This window comes from Cheilinus undulatus, linkage group 17 (genome assembly GCF_018320785.1).
Source record: "Cheilinus undulatus linkage group 17, ASM1832078v1, whole genome shotgun sequence".
Classification (NCBI taxonomy): Eukaryota; Metazoa; Chordata; class Actinopteri; order Labriformes; family Labridae; genus Cheilinus; species Cheilinus undulatus.
Window position 1 is genome coordinate 9,180,633 of NC_054881.1, and position 18,680 is coordinate 9,199,312.

Below are 18,680 nucleotides of genomic sequence, written 5' to 3' on the forward strand. Positions count from 1 at the left end.
GCCAGTTAGGCCGATGTCTGCCATGACGTCAATCAATATCCTTGTAAGAGCATCCAATGAAGTCCTTACGGCTCTTGTTTTATTATATTATTATTTTTATATTATCATTATTATTATTATTATTATTATTATTATTATTAGTAGTAGTAGTAGTAGAATTGTAATTAAAAAAAAAACCTTTTGTTTATTTAACTTTGCCCATTTTACATAGTCAGAATTTGATGGCCATTGTTATTGATTGGTTATTGATAATATTACTTTAATCAAAATAATTTTCCAGTGTCATGATGTATTAGATGTATTTTTTAAATCATAAAAAATTGTACCTCATTGTAGACGGTAACGTATTGTTAACAAGGTGACTGTTTGATGCAACTTACTAATTTTTTCGTGTTATGACCGAATATTATTCACTCGAACAATCTACTATCCACAAATACATTGTTATTATTACGTTGAGTGTGAAGTTTTTTTGTTGTTCTGCCTTGGATTGGTTGACAAGTATACATTCTTTAATCGCCATCTTTCTTTCTGAAAAGAACCATAGTGCCGTTGTCACCATGACAACACAACGGCTCAGGCCAGTTTCAGCATAGATCTGAAAGTGGACTCGAGACTTTCTATTGGAACAGTTGTAGGTGCATTTTCTAGAACGCATGGATCTATGTCTCACTAACTTGTCATGTGACACCAACTTGTCCAGCTCACACTTCCGCTACTGCGTGGAAAAAGTTAGTTGAAATCTCGGAGAAGTTTGGTTCTGCAAGAACTTTAAACGCTACGTTACAGTAGTGAAATATCAAACTTAATGAACAGTTTTTAAGTCGAAAGGGTAGCAGAATAAAAGTAAACGTGTTTTAAATAAAGCATGTCGTCAGCCGTCTTGTACAACGACCAAGGAGGAGCAGAGGCTGGCGTCGAAGCGGGTCAGGAGAACACCCCGACCTCCTCCAACACCGGGGCTTCCTTTGGACTATTCAGCGCTGACTTTAAAAAGTAAGCTAGCCCAGCATAAGGGTCCACTTCTGTTGCGTCTGTTATTTATGAAGGTGAAGTGAGTAATTAATGAACTATGCAGCTAACTTCTACTTCAGCTGACTTGACAGGAGTCCAATAAGTCCCAGCATCATCAACAAGCTAGTTAGTGATGGCGACTGACTGTTAGCTGTTTACTGCGAAATATGAAAGTTGTTTTCGAGTAAAGTGTACGTTTAGTGGTAATTAAGGTTGTCAGGCAAACTCGTGCACACTGTGTAAAATTCTCAAAAGCATTTGCAACGTCAATATGGACTTAAACCAGTGCTGAAAGGCCACAGTTCACAAACTATGCCGCGTGCACTCATTGATTCAGATTGTAGTGGAGGTCATGATGGCGTCATATTTACTATAGCAGGCTTTCTGTGGACTTTATTATTACGTCATACTGAATAATTCAGAGTTAAGGCTTGTCAGTTTCCATTTTTTCTTTTTTTGTAACAATATCGTGACACATCTTGGCAGATATTATTCAGAGTTTGCAAACAAAAGAAAAATATTACTTTCACTCCAGCCCAAGCCCAGTGGCTGACTTAAGATGTTTGAGGGGTGGGGGAGAAAATGATTTAAAGGACACCTGCTGTATGTGGTGGGATGCCGTTGCAAAAAACAAAAACAAAAAAAACTAACATATTTTAGTTAAATACCAATAAACTCTTGTTACTTGTTAACCATTTTTATTACCGATAAAAACTGCCACTGTAATAAAACAGCAGAGGATTTATAGGTTATTAACCATTTATTTCACAAAGATGCAAACAACAATGATGTCAGTGAAGATGCGCTCATGACAATTTATTGCATTTTCTGTGACACTGGACATGTGCAAAAGAGGGGACACTGACAAATTTTGTCTACTTACAGAGCATCCAAAAGGGCACTTTGCCACATTTTATCTTCTTACAGGGCACCTTAGAGGTCTCTATGTCAAGTTTTATTCATTCAGAAGGCATCTTAAAGGCCACTTTGTCAAATTTTGTCTATTACAGGGCACCAAAGAGGTCCCCTCATAATGGTTATCAGCCTCAAAGGTATCCAAAAAGGCTCTTTGTCACATTTTGTCAACTTACAGGAATCCAAACAGGACGATTTGTCAAATTCTGTCCATTCAGAAGGCGTCTTGGAGATCACTGTGTCAAATTTATTCTACTACAGGGTACCAAAAAGGTCACCTCATAATGGTTATCAACCATAAAGGCATCCAAAAGGACACTTTGTTAAATTTTGTCTATCTACAGGGCACCATAGAGGGCACTTTGTCAAATTTTGCTCATTTAGAAAGCACATTATAGGTCACTTGTTCAAATTCTGTCTACTCACTGGATGCCAAAGTGGGCACTTTTCACATTTTGTTCTTTTAGAAGGCACCATAGAGGGCACTCTGACAAATATGGTCTTCTTACAGACAGGCACCTTGTAATGGTTATCAACAAATGGGCATCGAAAAGGGCATTTTTGCTGCATTTTCTCCGACACTGAGGCACCAGTTGGGGCAATTGACCTGCTTTGAATCCACCAACCATCTTCAGTGCTTTGCAAAGTTTAAACAGCTTACAAGAGTGAAGTTTTGGTGAATTCATTCCTCAAGTGAAAATTAGACTGTATCAATATCGGGCTGGAATACATGGCAACTAAAATAGAAGCCTGGGGGTGCAGATGGCCTATGGTTTGGTCACACTCTGTGTAGGTGGGCTGCCACGGTTTAAGTCTAGCCTGTGGCTCTACCCACTGTCTTGTCTATCTCTAGCTAAGGCAAAAAAGCCCCAAAACAAATAATACAAAAAAAGAAGTCACAGGCACCCAGTATTTAGTGTGTTTTTTTTAATCAGGAAAATTGCAGGGAGACTCCAGCACAAATTTCCCATCAACACTGGCAACATTTTGGTACTGAGAAGTTGGCAAATTAGACATTATGCAGGAGTAAACCTGTGATTTTTGGTGGGTCCTGTGCACCGTTTTCCACACATAAATGATTTTCAGGGAGGCCACTCATGTATCTTTACAACCACCCATGAATATTTGTAGAACATTTCTCCTTTCTTTTCTTTTTAACCATACAGTATATAATTGCCATCAACAGCAGAGATATGTGTGAGAGTGGGGGAGCCATCCTGTGGTCCATCCTGTGAATGCACCAGTGGTGGTATCACTGCTTCTATTAAACCTGAAGCTTCTTATGCTGTTGTTTTAGTATTTTTCTGCACCCGCTAGTTGCTGACGCAGCTTTGCAGCCACAGCTTTGGGTGATTGTTGTGATACCCTGTGTCATCAATAGTAAGCCTCCACACATGAGTTATCTGTTTATTTTGTTTATTTGAGCATTTTTATAAAGCATAGCAGAAAAAAACCCAAAAAGATAAATTAAAGAATGAGACAAGATGTGACAAGCCACTGTGTGTATTAACACATGAGATTTTATAGGAAACACTGCTTGTTTTGTAAAAAGTGTAGCTTCAAAAAGTTTGAAGTTTTGATAATATGGTCATCATTAAAATCAATTAGATTGGTTTGTATTACAAACATAGTCGACCTCAGTTGCTTTTCCATATTTTGCCCTATGTTCTGTTTAACCTTTGTGTGTTTATGCCTCTCTGTTTACATAATGCTTCTGTTTACAAGGGAGATCAGGTTTACTAAACCATGTTCACTGTTTAAAGTCAAGAACAGGTCAAAATACTGTATGTTAGTATGTTAGTATAGTATGTTAAAAAAAAGCCAAAGCACAGTATTTGCAAAATAATAGTCAAAGTTGAACTACTCTGATCTGTATGACTAAGAACCTTCATAAACTGAGCACTTGTATTCTTCCTACAATGATATTGAGAGGGGCTCATATTTGGGGAGAAAAAAAGTAATATTTCCTTGAGCTGCTTATTTGCCTGGAGTGAAGTGTTTTTTTTTCTTTTGTTACACACACAACAATTTGTCAAGAAATGTGTCAGCAAAACGCTATCTTGATTGAAAGCTTTATTTTTGATGATTTAAATGTGTTAAAATTTTCTCAAAAGCCTCGAAAGCCTCGAAAAGAATGAAAAATTGGCACAAATTTACCTGCAGTTATTCAGTATTGCGTTGCAATGAAGAGCTGAGCAGGCCTGCTGTAGTTGCATTCAAGACACCATCATAAAAACCTCTTTCACGGTTTGAACTAAAGAGTGCATGCTTTCAAGCTTGTGACAAAGAGCTTCGGCTAAGGTCATATTTTGACTGAACAACTCGAGTCTTCAAGGAAACACATCTTTAACCACTTCAGAGAGACTCAAGCAGAGACACAAGTAAATTCCCTCAGAAAGTTGGAAGAAATGACACTTTGGCTTGATTTTGAATGGAGCCCACATGTCTGTACTCAGGCAGACAGAATATATCTCATTTTGAGAGGATTTAGAACAGGATAAACAGTAAGCTGCTTTATAAAAGACTGATCTTAATACTTTTTTGAAGGTGTTGCAATCCCATGGTTAAAATTCTCTGGATCTACACACTACAAATACTATTTGATCATGCTCTTGTTTCATTATAACATAATATAGCCTTGAGCTAATGTTTACATAGCATGTTGATGTGATAATACCCATGCCTCTGTGCAGGAGGGTTAGACTGTCAGAGGCCTTATCACTAGAATTCAAATAAGAAAGAGGACGCATGAGAAAGCTACACCTGGTAGCTGAGTTCTTTCCAAGTTTTAACTTCTATCTAGAGCAGTGATGTCAAATTCAGTCACAGCAGGGGCCAAAATCTGAATTTAGATCTAACCCGAAGGCCCAACAGGGTAAACATTTAACCATAATCTGTAAGCCTTTTCACAGGTAACTAAATAAGGGGAAGAAAAACTGATATGTGATTTTAAGACTGTTTTGAAAAAGAAAAAAATGATATGTTTAAAGGCTCAAATTCTGAGAAAGAAGTCCAAATATTAGTTCAAAAGGTCAGGACACAAAATCCAAAGTCAAAATAATGTTGTCAGTAGGGAAAAATATGAGATAGAAAGTAAAAAACATGAGTTTAAAAGTCAAAATATGAGATAAAGTCCAAAATCATGTGCTTGGATTCAAGACTGTGAAGCTAAAAGGTCAAAATATGAGATAAAAAACAAAATTTTGAGTTTAAAAGTTTAGACATATTACTTAAAATTTAAGATATGAATCTAGAAAGTCAAAATATGAGATAGAACTTTAAATCATGGGTTTAAAAAGTCAAAATATGGGATTAAATTTGAATTTCTCAATATTAAGTTAATTATCCTGGTATTGGGAGATATAAAAATTACTGCTGATATTTACAACCAATAATATGCTGAAAATTACAGTCACAAGATGGGGCCATTTGTCCAGTTTGACAGGGGAGAGCCTCAACTAAAAAATGCACCTATAACTTTTTATTTATTTTATGATGCAATGCCAATCCTCGTTCAGAAATGTCATACTTTTATGACATATTTTTTAACTTAGTTGCCGTTGAATTTTGGCACACAATAACTGTCAAACTGTACATTTTTTGTATTTTAAGCCTGTGAATGACCCAAACTTTCCCATCCCATCTGGCATCATTTGGGGAAAATATCCAGATGGATGACTCTTATCATTACAAAGAAATCACACTTCCTCAAAGTGTGATTTAAGGACTGAAGTTGTGGGTCCAAACTATGTTTATACGTAGGTATCAAAATCAGGTATTGGCTAAAATGGATTTTTAAATGGTATCTTGCCAAAATTTGATATCCTGTATTCCTATTTATAAAACAAGGCCATCTTTATTATTTTGCATTCTCATGTGAAGTACAGAAAACAATACATCTGTTTCATAAGACAGGTACAGGAAGTGAGGTATTTGTGTATTTTAATCATTACTTGTAACATATTGAAATTTGAAAATATTAGTATTATGACAACTTTTCTTGCAAATTGTTTCTCCTGAATAAAGAAAAAAAAAACCTTCATGTAGCATTCAGGGAATTCTGTGCAAAATGTGTTGCTTTTGTGCCTCTGTTTTGTATTTTTTGTTATCATATCCAGACTTTTGGCATGTGTTTGTAGTAGATGCTTATTCTGTTTTATTAATGAAATTTTGTTCTTCTTCTACTTTAACGTGCCCTCTTAGCTCTTTAAAGTTGCATTTCATCAACCTTTTAGTAAACTGGAACTAAACTGCCTGCCTGCTCTGGTCGTGTTTTAGACTCATCCTCTAAATCTGCCACTAGAGGGCAGCAAATCATTAGTATACAGATCCTTTGCATTTAGTAATTTCCTGCAAAGCTAGTGTTTAAGCAGCCTATGTCACTGTGGTTTCATACTCTGAGAGTGTGATGAGCGTGCCACACCAGCCCTGCTAGTGCAGATCTAGGAATAATTAATCACATTAGATCTGCTTTGGTGGTTTTTTTGCGCTCACTTTTGGCTTTTGTGTGTTAATTCATTCAAAGGAAAATGCTCTCCTGAAATCTCAGGTTACACTTCAGATTCTCACTGTGTTCTGTGTTTTCTTTGCTGCACTATTAAGCCACTTTTGTCACTTTTTCTGAATTAAGTCTTGCTTAGTATCCTAAAGTGACCATCTAATCTGCCTCACATGACCATCTTCCCAGTTAGGCATGGCGAGGTTGTATGTCTGCCTACTTTAACACTATATCTGGAAGTCGAGAGAGAGAAAATAAGGATGAATGAATGATGCCTCTGTGTGTCTGTCTGACACAATTCACAGTACAAGTATCTTTTATTATTGTAGCTAGCACTCATACTCTATCCTTTCCATGTTTCTGTGCTTCATATTCGCCAAATTAAAACTGACCCAGCTTTTCTGAGAACAAATGAAGGGCTGTTTGTGATAAATTGAGTTGTGTTTTGTTATCTAAAACTGCTCAGCAACATTCCTACATGTTTGTGCTCTTATAGACTTCTCCTCACTGTGACTGAGCGCTCTGTGCCACGCAGGCATGGAAACATGTGACTAATTTATTATCTGTGACTGAGGAGGTATTTCACAGTGGCTGAGTGGTTTGGTTGTATGGATTTGTTGTGTGATTTGAGCTGCATGAAAGTGAGTGTTTGGATCGTAAACATTATTTTCAGATTGGTTTTGAAATATAAGCTGTTGGTAACAAGATGCTCTTTCATCCTACATAAAGAAGGGGATCATATTTCAGCCAGAGACTCAGAAAATGTACTGATATTTGGTAATAATTTCTGAAAATTGTTATATTTTATTCAATTATCATCATATCACAGTAAAAGGCTTTTGCACCTTCATCTTAAAGCTAGGACAGTAGTTAGTGTAAGAAACTGGGAAAAGAAAGAGAGAGTGGGGAGGGATATGCAGGAAAGGAGCCACATGTCCATGTTTGAGATCAGGTTAATCCATCTTGCACAGCTCCAATCTGACACTTTTTTGAGAATCAGCATCATTTTAGGAGAATGAGGCAGTAGCAGTGGGTGTGGTTTAGTTGCCAGTAAAAAAATGGCTACTGCCATTAAAGTGATTTGAACTGATGCAGCTGTAGTGGTAGTTTTTCAAACCAGAACTGGACAGCATTTCCTTAATCAAAGAAGAGAAATGAACCACTGTAGGGTTTTCTTCGTTCTCATCCCGAGTGGCTTCAGCTTGAGTTTGATTCATCAACTGGCTCCTCTGTTAGTAACCAACAACTGTCCCTACCTGTTGAGCTCAGGTTACAAAGTATACTTACCACTGCACATGCCCACTACGTCACTTTGTCCTTTTGCTGGGATTGTCCCCTGTACGGTATTTATTGCAGTGTCAAAAAACCCCAAAGACAACAAATATGCCATTTGGCTCCAACATGTTTACCAACCTTCTAGTACCTTCACCGTTCACACACACTGATGTGGGGAAGTGGGATTGTGAACGCTTCCTTGAGAGTCTTTTGGCCTGGCCAGATTCACTTCCTCCGATCTTTGCAGATCTTTTTGTGGTGGTGATTTGCCAAGTGGCTCCTTATGTTACACCATCAATTGTGTCTCTGAAGTCTGGCAGTGTCTCTGTATTGTTTTTTACTTGCCCGCCATCTTTTTCTCTCTTTTTCATTTCTTGACATCAGGAAACCAAAATGCTTCCACTCGTCAGATTCAGAGGGACATATTTTACCCTTTTAAGACAAGTTTATATTGGTCTCAGGTCCCCAAAACATGCCTGTGAAGTTTGTCACTGACTCCACCCCTCTCAGGAAATGGATGTGGCTCCTCTGATCATCCTCTCAGCTGCAGGAGGGCAGAACTTTCCCCCAAGTGGGGAGGACCAGCCAAACCTGGGGGCGGTGCTAACTCCCCACATGAGATCATGAGGGGAAAATCTGAAAATGGCTTGTTTTAGCACACATTTTCTGAAAGACTGAGAAAGAGAGGGGGGAGTGGATTTTTCTGGTACTTGAGGGGATTGTGGAAAGGCCAGGGGCACATATTTTGTTAGGAAAGCCTGCTAAAGTGATTTTGTGCATATTATGTCCCCTTTAAAAGTCATTGGAGCCTCCATAATCTCAAAAACTTAACATCAGCCATTTTCACCATGTTGGGTTAAGCCGGCAAATGGAGTGCAAACATGATTGGTAAACAAGTGATGATGGTAACTGTAGTTCCTGTTTCCCTGCGCTCTGCTCCGCATAAATACTACACTTTTTGGCCTGAAGTCCTGTGGTTTCAGACTGTCACATGTCCACAGTGGTATTGAGATGCTTCTGTCACCAAAACACCACAAAATTAACAATACATTTACATCTCTATAGCCTAATAAACTAAATATCGTCATCAGCAAATATGAACATTTCTGACGATACACTCGGTCTAATAGGGCTGCTCACTCATGGAAAAATTATAATCACAATTATTTTGATTGGTATTGAGATCACGATTACAGAACACAATTACTTGTTGATTTTACAACATCTGCAACACATGCACTCACTGAACTTAGACCAATTAACAAGTTGAAAAATGCAATAAATGCAAATGAATGTCTCAGATTAATGATAGATATTTACAATTATTCAACAAATAAATAACTATTATGGCCAAAGTAAACTATAACAACAAATGTTAAAAATTTCACCACATGACAAATCCTACTGGCAGAACTGCAAGTGGCACAGTAATTGTTTGATCAAGATTATCCTGTTTTATGAAGCTAAAATCATGATTGAAACTGAAAATCGATTAATTGCCCAGCACTAGGGCTCCACATCAGCACATTTACTTATCATTGCACATCAGCAAAATGTACAAATGTACCACCAGGTATTGGTGGTTGCCTCAGCTGCAAGATTAACTGTGAAAGACCTAATATAACTATGGTTTACCTAAACAAACAGTGTGCTTATGGTCCAATAAATTTACAAGCTTGTTAAAGTGACTGTAGTCATTCTCACTGAAAAAGCTGTAGTGGGTTAATTATGTGCTGTCCAAAAATCTCTGTGTAACATTCATGTTAACGGGTATTTCCTGACATTCAGTTTGCTGCTGTTATCTTTGATGTGGGTCTGTCCTGTTGGCTAAACTTGGCAGAGTATTTGCTCTCTGCTTAAGTAGATTATTGTGCAGTCACAGTGGAGGTGATGAAAAGTAATGCAGTGTTTACCCACCAGTGTAGATAAGGCCCTCCTTTTTCCCCCTAGAGGGAAGTGACCACAGTCACACAGACACAGAGTCACACACACAGACGCCCAGCAGGTGAGATGGAAACTACAGAAGAGAGAAAAGTCCACGTTTTTGAGAAGAGAGAAGCGACAACTTAGCAAGAGTCAACCACAACTGACCGAGAAGAAGTTTCAAGAGGAACGTGGAAGTGGAGAAGTGTCGTCTGAGTTGTCCCCCTCCACTGAAGTATGAGTATGACTTGTTGTTAGAGAGCTGACGGGGCATCTTGTGACTTTTTCTGCCCAAGAGAAGAGGAAGGGAGAAGTGAATGACAGGCAAGAAGCCAGCAGAGCGTGCGCCGTTTTTCCACTCTCTCCAGATCTGACAGTTATGAGCAAGAACGAGGGGAGAAGACCACTGTAAATAAAGCCGAGAGGGACACAGCCTGAAGGAAAGTTACTACTGCAGCTCTGTTTCACCCTGGAGTTACTTCAGACAGTGGGGTTTGTGGACGCTTTTAAGACACGCACTCACAGAAGGAGTGTTTCATTGGACAGCTGTGGAGGACAGGCAGTATGGATAGTGGTTTGTCTGCTCTGCGCTCGGAGGCGGTGGGAGCCATGAGGACGGCGCTGGTGTCTGCTGAGAACTTACAGCTCAGTCTGAGGACGGGGCTCAGTCAGGAAGAACAGGCCCTCACACAAACCAAGAATAACTCAAAGGAGGGACAGAAAAATGGGTACTGATCTGTAGTAGGGTTAACCACAGCACTCTGATGGTGACCAACAGTAAATGATGTCCTTTATTCTTTGACATAAGCTGCTTTTGTTAAAATATAAATTATAAATATGGTTGTTTATTGCTAGGAGAAGTATTTGCCACCTAGATTATCAATTAGTTGTTGCTTATTATCATTATTATTAAAATCACACCACTCTAGGTTACTTGAGCTTTAAAAATACAGTATAATACAGGCTAGCTTGTCAAATGAATTTATTATTTTAGCTGGCATTTATTGCTCATGGTCTTTCCTTCTAACTTTAACCCTACAATGATGAATGGATAGAATTGAAACCCCCATTAGAATTCCACAACAAAATTCTGTCATTATTACACCTTTGTCCTGACACAGTGTGTCTGCAGTGGCGTAACACTGATGTCTCAGTCTGTGATGTCACACTGTTGGAGCGTTGAAGAAACAGAAGAGGCAATATATATAAATACAAACTTCATATACAAAAATATTCAGGTACGGCTGGGAAATATAGTTTTTAATATATTGATATACTTTGTAAGTGAGGTATAGGATGGAGCACCAGTCACCTAGTGGTTTTGTCCACAGGCCCCACATACAGAGGCTGTTGTCCACAAAGCAGGTGACCCTGGTTTAAATCAGGCTTTAGGGTAAATTATTATTTTTTTATGTAATGTGTTTTGGGGCTTTTTATGCCTTTATTTCTAGAAAGGGTGAGACATAGGGGAAAAGAGTAGCAGACTGGACTTGAACCTGGGCTACATACAGCCCCATATACCTAAGGCACAACTTTACCCCCAGGCCAGGGGTGTCAGACTCAAGGCCTGGAGGCTTAAACCAGCCCACCAGATCATATCATATTTAATTATAACTGGCCCACCAGTATGAGGTCTGCAGATGTCCTCCAGTATAACAATGCAAACTTAACCTTGATGATTTGAGATATCCTTGTTAAGTCATAGGAATTAGAAAGAGTAAAGAGTGAAAATAATTTGATATAAGTCGGGAATGTGTTAAAAGAAATTTGTGTTTTCATGTTGTATTTTCTAGTTTGCGTCTCACAGTTATGACCTAAAGTTATGGTTTTGACTTTTTACATCATATTTTTAATTATAATCACAATCATAATTTTGAATTTTAATCCCAAATATTAACCTTTTTTTATTTAAAATATTAAATCTTGATCTGCAGCATTTTTTTACGGAGGTGAGAGGAGAAAAGTTCGCTCGTTGGGACTTTATGACCAGCACACATCACATTTTATCACCTCTCCTTTCTGTGTGACTGTAAGAGAAGCTAACACTTAGGTGAACACTTTAAGGGGATTAAAAAAAGGAGATGATACTACGCAGCCTATTTGCCGACAGGTGAATTAAACTGACTGTGGGAGTTGATGCAGTGAGGGGGGGCAGAGCAGAGACAGTCAGCAGCGGCACTTCAATACAAACAGCCTGCAACTTTGTGACGAGTTGATGTGTTGTTTCTGAGCGTTAGTGCTGTATAATATCAGAAAATATCCCACTCTGCGCAGCTTTGTGTACTTCTCTACCTGTAATGCCTAGAACTGCATCTTTGGGGCGGGGGGGATTCGCTGACCAGGTCGAACTAAAGCTTTTCAATCAATTAATCGACCAATCAAATTGAAGCTGTCAGCCCTAGTCCTTGAGCCATTTTTGGGATTTTTATGACTATGTCAGAGGGAAGGGCAGTGGATAGAGACGGAAATAGGAATGACAAATTGGGGAGAAGTGAAAGGAGCCGCAGGCTGGACTTGAACTCAAGGTGTGACCTAACTTGAAGGCCATTTGTGCCCCCAAAGTAAGGCATTGTCACCATGTCACCTCTTTAACACCTCTGTTGCTATCTGTTGGCAGATCAGACGTGCAGCAATTTTCAATTAAATTATTATTTTTTATTTTGAACATGTGAAAAGAAAGCAAAGTAGTGGAACAGAAATAAATGTTATACTAAAAAAGAAAGCATAACGCTTGATTGTCAAACTCTCGGTGATTCGGTTTACATATCCAGAAAAGAGTAGGAAGAGGTTTATGGGTTTTTTTAAATTCACCCCTTTTTCATAAATTGCTGACTGTTAATTATCCATCTTCCTAATGAGCATAAAACCTAACAATGTTTTGTTCTCAAACCTATAAAATAAAAGCTTCTGCCCCACTGTCTCACCTATGCATTCATGTTGCAGACAAGGTGTGACAGAGGTATAAATATCCTGTCTTCATCATATAAGCCATTGGTTTCCAACCTGGGGTCTAGGACCCCCTTTGGGGTGCACCAGGGATTTCGGGGGGGGGGGGGGGGGGTGCGAGGCTCTGTCTGCTTTGAAGTTGCCAAAATTAACTCGATCTAACTGAAATCATGATAATACACTGATGAATAGTTCATGCAAAGGTCTCTTCATAAGAAAACCTTTGTGTGGGGCTATTTTATATTGATTTGAACAATTAAAACTTTAAATTTGATGTTTGTTTGTTTTTTGCACAATGTTATCAGCCTTATATCAGTATCGGGAGATACTAGCTTTAAAAGGCAATTATTGGTATTGGGAGATATCAACATTCCTGCCGATATTTAAAACAGATTTTTTGGCTGTGAATATCAGCATAAATCGCTGATAAATTTTTGCCATTTGTACTAATGGGTTTGTAAAAGTTAGAGGCTGGATCAGCAGACCTACACCAGTTAAGGTCTCAAGCATTTTAACTCAAGCACTCAAGTTTGTTTCTTTGTTCATCCTTAAACATTAAAATGTGTTCAAAGGACTGATGTTTTAGGTCTGAAATACATATTTGAATATCAGTATCAGTATTCATATCGGTGGAAATTAATCTGCAAATATTTGCATATGGCAAAAATTTCAATATTGTATATCCCTAGCACAAAGCTTTCAAATTAAGCACTGATGATCAATCAAGTCATTGGCTAACAAAAGTAAGTAGGATTTATGCTTTGTCTGAATACCCTCTTATGTTTTTTATCACACTGAATGTTGCATGATTTCCATGTGGACTTCAACTATCTCAATGTGTATTTTAAGATTAACAGTGTTTTTGATACATTTTTGATCCCACATGTTTTAAACCAATATAACCTCCGTTATTTTAATGACCCATAATATTGGTATTGCTGAAGTGTTAAAAAAGTTACAATCATCCATATTTCTTACACAAAGCAAAGCAATCTAACATAAAAGAATTTAACAGACCAGAATTTATTGGCATCTCTTCAAAACAGACAGAAAGCAGAGTATGCAGTAATGTCTAAACAGCCCAAATACATCAGCAGACTCTGTTACTGAAATGTTGCTCATGTATTTTTACAATTTATACAATAAGCCTGGAGTTAATTTGCCATTTATGGTAATTGAAAATGCCTAAGATCTCTGCTTTTCCTGAAGTGTCAACACTGTTCTAGTGTCATATGGAAGTTTAAAAATCTTGTGTCATGACACCCTTTGTGTGTTAGCCAAACAGCTGATGATGACAGTGTGTCATAGCATTAACCAAAGAATGAACATTGTTGTCATGTGAGTGCAAATTAAGTAGAACTGGTGAGGCTGACATTTTCACCGTTTTGTCGGTGTCTATCTACACATGAGGTCTAACGTTGTACGGAATTGTTTGGTCTATAGGAGCTGATGTGAACCTCCATGTGTAGCCTGTAATCTGTGAAGCAGACACAGATGCTGCATACATGCAGCTTTCACACAGCCTTTGGTCAAGCTCCAGTTCTTGAAATGGATTAGTCAAGTCATGTCAGCAGTGCTCACCATGCCCTCCATAATGCTGACACTTATAGTTAGAGTGTAAATGACATTATTTATAAGTGTATAAAATAAGTAACAGTAAATAATTTCTGTCCTAGAAATGAAGACCTTAAAGAGATGTTGGAAAGCAACAAGGAGTCGCTCAAACTGGAGGCCATGAAAAGGGTCGTTGGGGTGAGTGCATCATGGGAACTGTTAGTAGCATCAGTATGTATTACTTCCGATTTTGGGAATTTGATGTTAGTGATGAGATTTGTTTTATTGTTTTATATGTTTCAGCTGATTGCCAAAGGAAAAAATGCCTCTGAGCTGTTTCCTGCTGTCGTGAAGAATGTTGCAAGCAAGAACATTGAGGTATGATTTTATTTTTAAATTTATTACAGAAAAGAACATCTTAAATACATTTGTCAGTTTAAGAGCTGGAATGTAAGAGTCATTTAATTTGTGTGACTAAGCATGTGATTATTCTGTGTGACGTTACAAAGGATGCTTCCTCATATGGAACAACAGAAGGTTCATTGAGCTGGTCTTCAAGTGAATGTCTTTGGGTTAATTTAAATGTTTAGTTCAGTTTAGAAGAGACAAACTTAACATTGAATAACACTCAAACCCATAACTATAGGAGTATTATGGCACAGTCTACCCATCTACATTTTGTAGATAAAGTTATTATAAGAAGCCTCCAGCAGAGTCAGATTTTGAACTCATTGGGAACTTTCAACACTTCCTGAACCAAAATCCTTTTTTCTTTGGACCAGAGATTCCAGCTTTGAACAATTCAACGCCATTTTTCAGAGTTTCCAATTGTAGTTTGGCTTCTGTTATTGTTTTGGGGGAAGTTTTACTGCTTGACAAATTCAGCTTTTCATGTTTAAAGCACATTTTGGGAAGGAAGATCTTTTTCTTTAGTTGCTGCATGAAATGCCTAAACTGTCCCTTAACAGCTGATAAGCCTTTTTCAAACATGCAAACGTGAGGTTAACTTTCCCAGAAATTTCACTTGCTTGTTCACTCTTGTCCCTCACAGCAGGGAAATTTCAGCATAAAGTCAGGGTAAAAAAAAACTCAGCTGTTTATATTTACACATGCAGCTTACCCAGGTTAACTCAAGGCATTTTCAGGAGTTTTGTGCAAGCATGAAAAGTTCTCATGTTACTTGTTACCATAACAGCAGTTTCTAAACCAGGATAGAGACCAGGATGACCCTTCAACTAGTAGTCCCACCTCTCTCAAATAAGTCATATTGGTCCTGTTTTACCAGTAAAGGCTATGAAAAATGTTTTCTTTTTTGCAGATAGGTTTGTTGTGAGCAGTGACTCCAGTTTTATTCAGATAATACAGGCTGTAGGGATAACTGTGACGGGATAAGATTAGGGCTGGGCGATTAATCGAATATTAGTTCAAATTGCAATATGGCCTGCTGCAATTTTCAAATCCCAGAAGTTGCGATATTTCTTTCTAACCTGGAATTTGAGTCAAAATACCTGTTTGAAACTTTTTTTGTAGCAGAGATGTTATGATTTACATATGTTGCAGTCATTCAAGACCCATTTTGTTTAGAATTGTCAACAAAAAAAATCCTACTTTCATCATTTTTGTACATTTTCTGATTAAATATATGGATAACATAAGTTTTCATTCCCTTCAATATAATAATTCATGTCTAATTTGCAATACGAGTCAAAATCATCCCAATTAATTTAGATGTTTTTTCAAAATTGTTCAGCCCTAGTTTTATCTGATGTTGTGTTGGTTTTTATATAGAATGATTTATTGCTTGTGTTTGTTGGAAATTACACAAGATGAGGTACTTAAATAATAATCGCATATCAAATCACAATTGCGATATTGGGGGAAACATCGCAATTAGATAATTTTCCCAAATCATTCAGCCCTTGATTAGATCATTCTTTATTTCATTTTTGATATTGCTTTTTTGTCATAAAAAACAGCATTTTTCATTATTGAACAAGAATCAAGTTTATTAGGCCCTGTCCAATTCTGTCTGTATATTTAATGAAGTTTGTGTTTCATGCAGAAACCTTCACAGTGTCTATTTTGATCATTTCTGATGTTGTGGGAATACATAAGAAAAACACAACTTCAGTATACCAACAAAATACTTCGAATAGTGTCCTGTCTATGTTCTGTGTGCTTATTGTCACAATGAACAAAGCAGATGACTTGAGTGTAATCTGTCTAAGAGCAAGAACTTAAATCTGCTGTGTAAATACCAACGCACCAGCCTGCAGACACACCTGGCTCTTAAAAGCAACTTAATCCAACCTCTTTGCATGTTAAATGTAGATGTACACACCTAAAATCCCTCTGTGTTGTGTAAAACAATGGACACAATTGTAGGATAAAAATAGTATTTAATCTTACTGTTAAAAAATATCATAAATAATATTATATAAAACTATAAAAACATATTGTGACGAACAATATATGTTGCATATAAGAACAAAATATGCACAAAAGCAATGTGAAAAGATCTGTACAGCTGTGCAGGAATGTGCAAGATGACTGCAAGCAAATACCTTGCTGAATAAAGTAAGACAGAGACTTGGACACAGTAGCTGATGCAGCAAGAGTTAAAAGTAGAATAGTAGTCTGTGTGTAAAAAAACAGTTAAACCATGTGATGTGTGAGCCATAACAGACTTCTTTTCAGACTATTCCAGTGCCTGACCAAACACTAAGCAACAGCTCGAGAGGGGTTCCCGTACCTAGAGCCGGTGAATATTGATTAGCAGCAGCAGAATAATCAGGTAGCGTGAGGGGCAGCATGTGAGCGGGGGGCCTGAAGCCGGTCGCTGTGTGTAAGGCATGCAGCAGAAGGAGCTCATGGCAGGGTAGGGGAGCAGGTGGGCGGAGGTAATTGGCGGTAGAGAGCCCACAGTCACGTCTTCTCTCTCCTGCCTCAGATACACCAGCTGCTAAAGTAGCGCAAGTTTCTCTCTCGCTCGGTTTCTGCTCCCACCTCGCCAACATTTCCCTCACTCACAGCATATTGCACTAAAAATGGCTGACATTGATCCACTCTATTTTGAAGAACAGTAGGAGGACATGCATGTAGTTGAAAATGCTACGTGATTTAGTATAGCAAACTCTGTTTACTGGAATCACTTATGCTGCTTGTAATACCACAATTCAGACCTAAATGTGTGTGCTGTGACTTAAATAGGCTTTAAAGTGAGTGTATTTTTATAAACTTTTATTAAAAATTAAAGCACTACAACCACTAAAAAGTCCTGCACATGGAAACGGTATAAAAAAGACAAAAAATAGGATTCCTCTGTAGGCCAGACTGTCTCATTTCAGATCAACCTTGGCAGTCTACACTGGCTGCAAAGGCCAGGTCCTTTGAAAGATACAGCTTCCGAAATGATCCCCTTGTTGTGTCACTCAGTCAGTACCACTGTCTTTCTTTAGCTTGCGGCAGCTTAAGGCTCTAAGAGATAGCCGATACCCAAACAACCACATAAACCTACATAGAGGTTGTTGATTACAGAGATTTAGGGGAAATAAAAATACATTTTCAATTTGTGTATTGATGGAAATTGGTCATGGGAAAATTCGCTTGATCAGAACAGTTCAATATGAGGATATTTTTTATGACTGACAGGATCAGACTGGACTTGTCAGCCTGTAATTGACTGGAATTACACCTACACACTGACCAATTTATTGGTCGTCAAAAAAAACAAAGGGCATGTTACCTCCAGGTCAGTGTAATCAGTGACAGTGTCCTCATTGCATTATCTTAGTAGTCAGAAATCATGCCTAAATTTTAAAACTTTTCAATCCTTTTTACTTATCATGAGTAAAAGAGATAAATAAGATGGAAACTTAAATAAATCCCTTAACTTACACTTTATTGCTGGAAAGCTAAGTGACATTAAATGTGTAGATCTAGGTCCATGTAGGACTCTGTACAACATAGACTGGCATGAATTTGAACTGATACTACTCTTTGACTCACTTTTGGGTCTGGACCCAGTTAAGAAACACTGGTCTAATAGGACTTAAAAATGTACATTAAGTTTTTTCAGCTCAATAATTTTTTAAACCTATTTCAGTCAGGAACACTCTCGTCATACATTTAACCATTTGAATAGAAAATGGATACACAGTTTTATTTGGCAGATAAGGCTCTGCTCTAAAGAGGCTCCCTGGGTTTTTCAGGCAGGATGCTTTGACTTTCCAGGGAGCACATAGCTAGAAACCCCCATATGGATAGATGCATTAATAACAATGCATATTGAATACAATAAAATTAGTTCAAAAGCATTTAATCCATAGCAGCGTGAATCTGAATATCAGGCTGCACTATGCTTTATGCTATAAAGGAGGAGGCTGGGGTGGAGGAGGTTAAGCTTTGCCAGCAGCAGCAGCGGAGCAGCGTGGTGCATCAACATTAATGCAACCAGGGATCAGTGAGAAGTACGTCATAAAATACACCGCTGTGTTGAGAGAAAGAGCTGTGATTGGCTGTGGGAGCCGGGAGGCGATAACTGGGATCAGCTGAC

The 18,680-nt window shown here is 38.0% G+C and overlaps 1 protein-coding gene across 2 annotated transcripts in view; it reads left to right on the plus strand.

Annotated features, from left to right (window-relative positions):
- The first annotated feature begins 703 nt into the window (after window positions 1-703).
- The window catches only part of ap3b1a (adaptor related protein complex 3 subunit beta 1a), a 91,485-nt gene continuing 73,508 nt past the window's right edge, over window positions 704-18,680 (plus strand). Inside the window, exons 1-3 of one of the 2 annotated variants that reach the window (XM_041810989.1) lie at window positions 704-996; window positions 14,248-14,323; window positions 14,429-14,503. In XM_041810989.1, the coding sequence (XP_041666923.1) occupies window positions 869-996; window positions 14,248-14,323; window positions 14,429-14,503 (279 nt within the window). In that variant the 5' untranslated portion in view covers window positions 704-868. Of the gene's footprint in view, window positions 997-9,688; window positions 10,354-14,247; window positions 14,324-14,428; window positions 14,504-18,680 lie in introns of those variants that run through there. The other variant, XM_041810988.1, reaches the window with a different exon arrangement.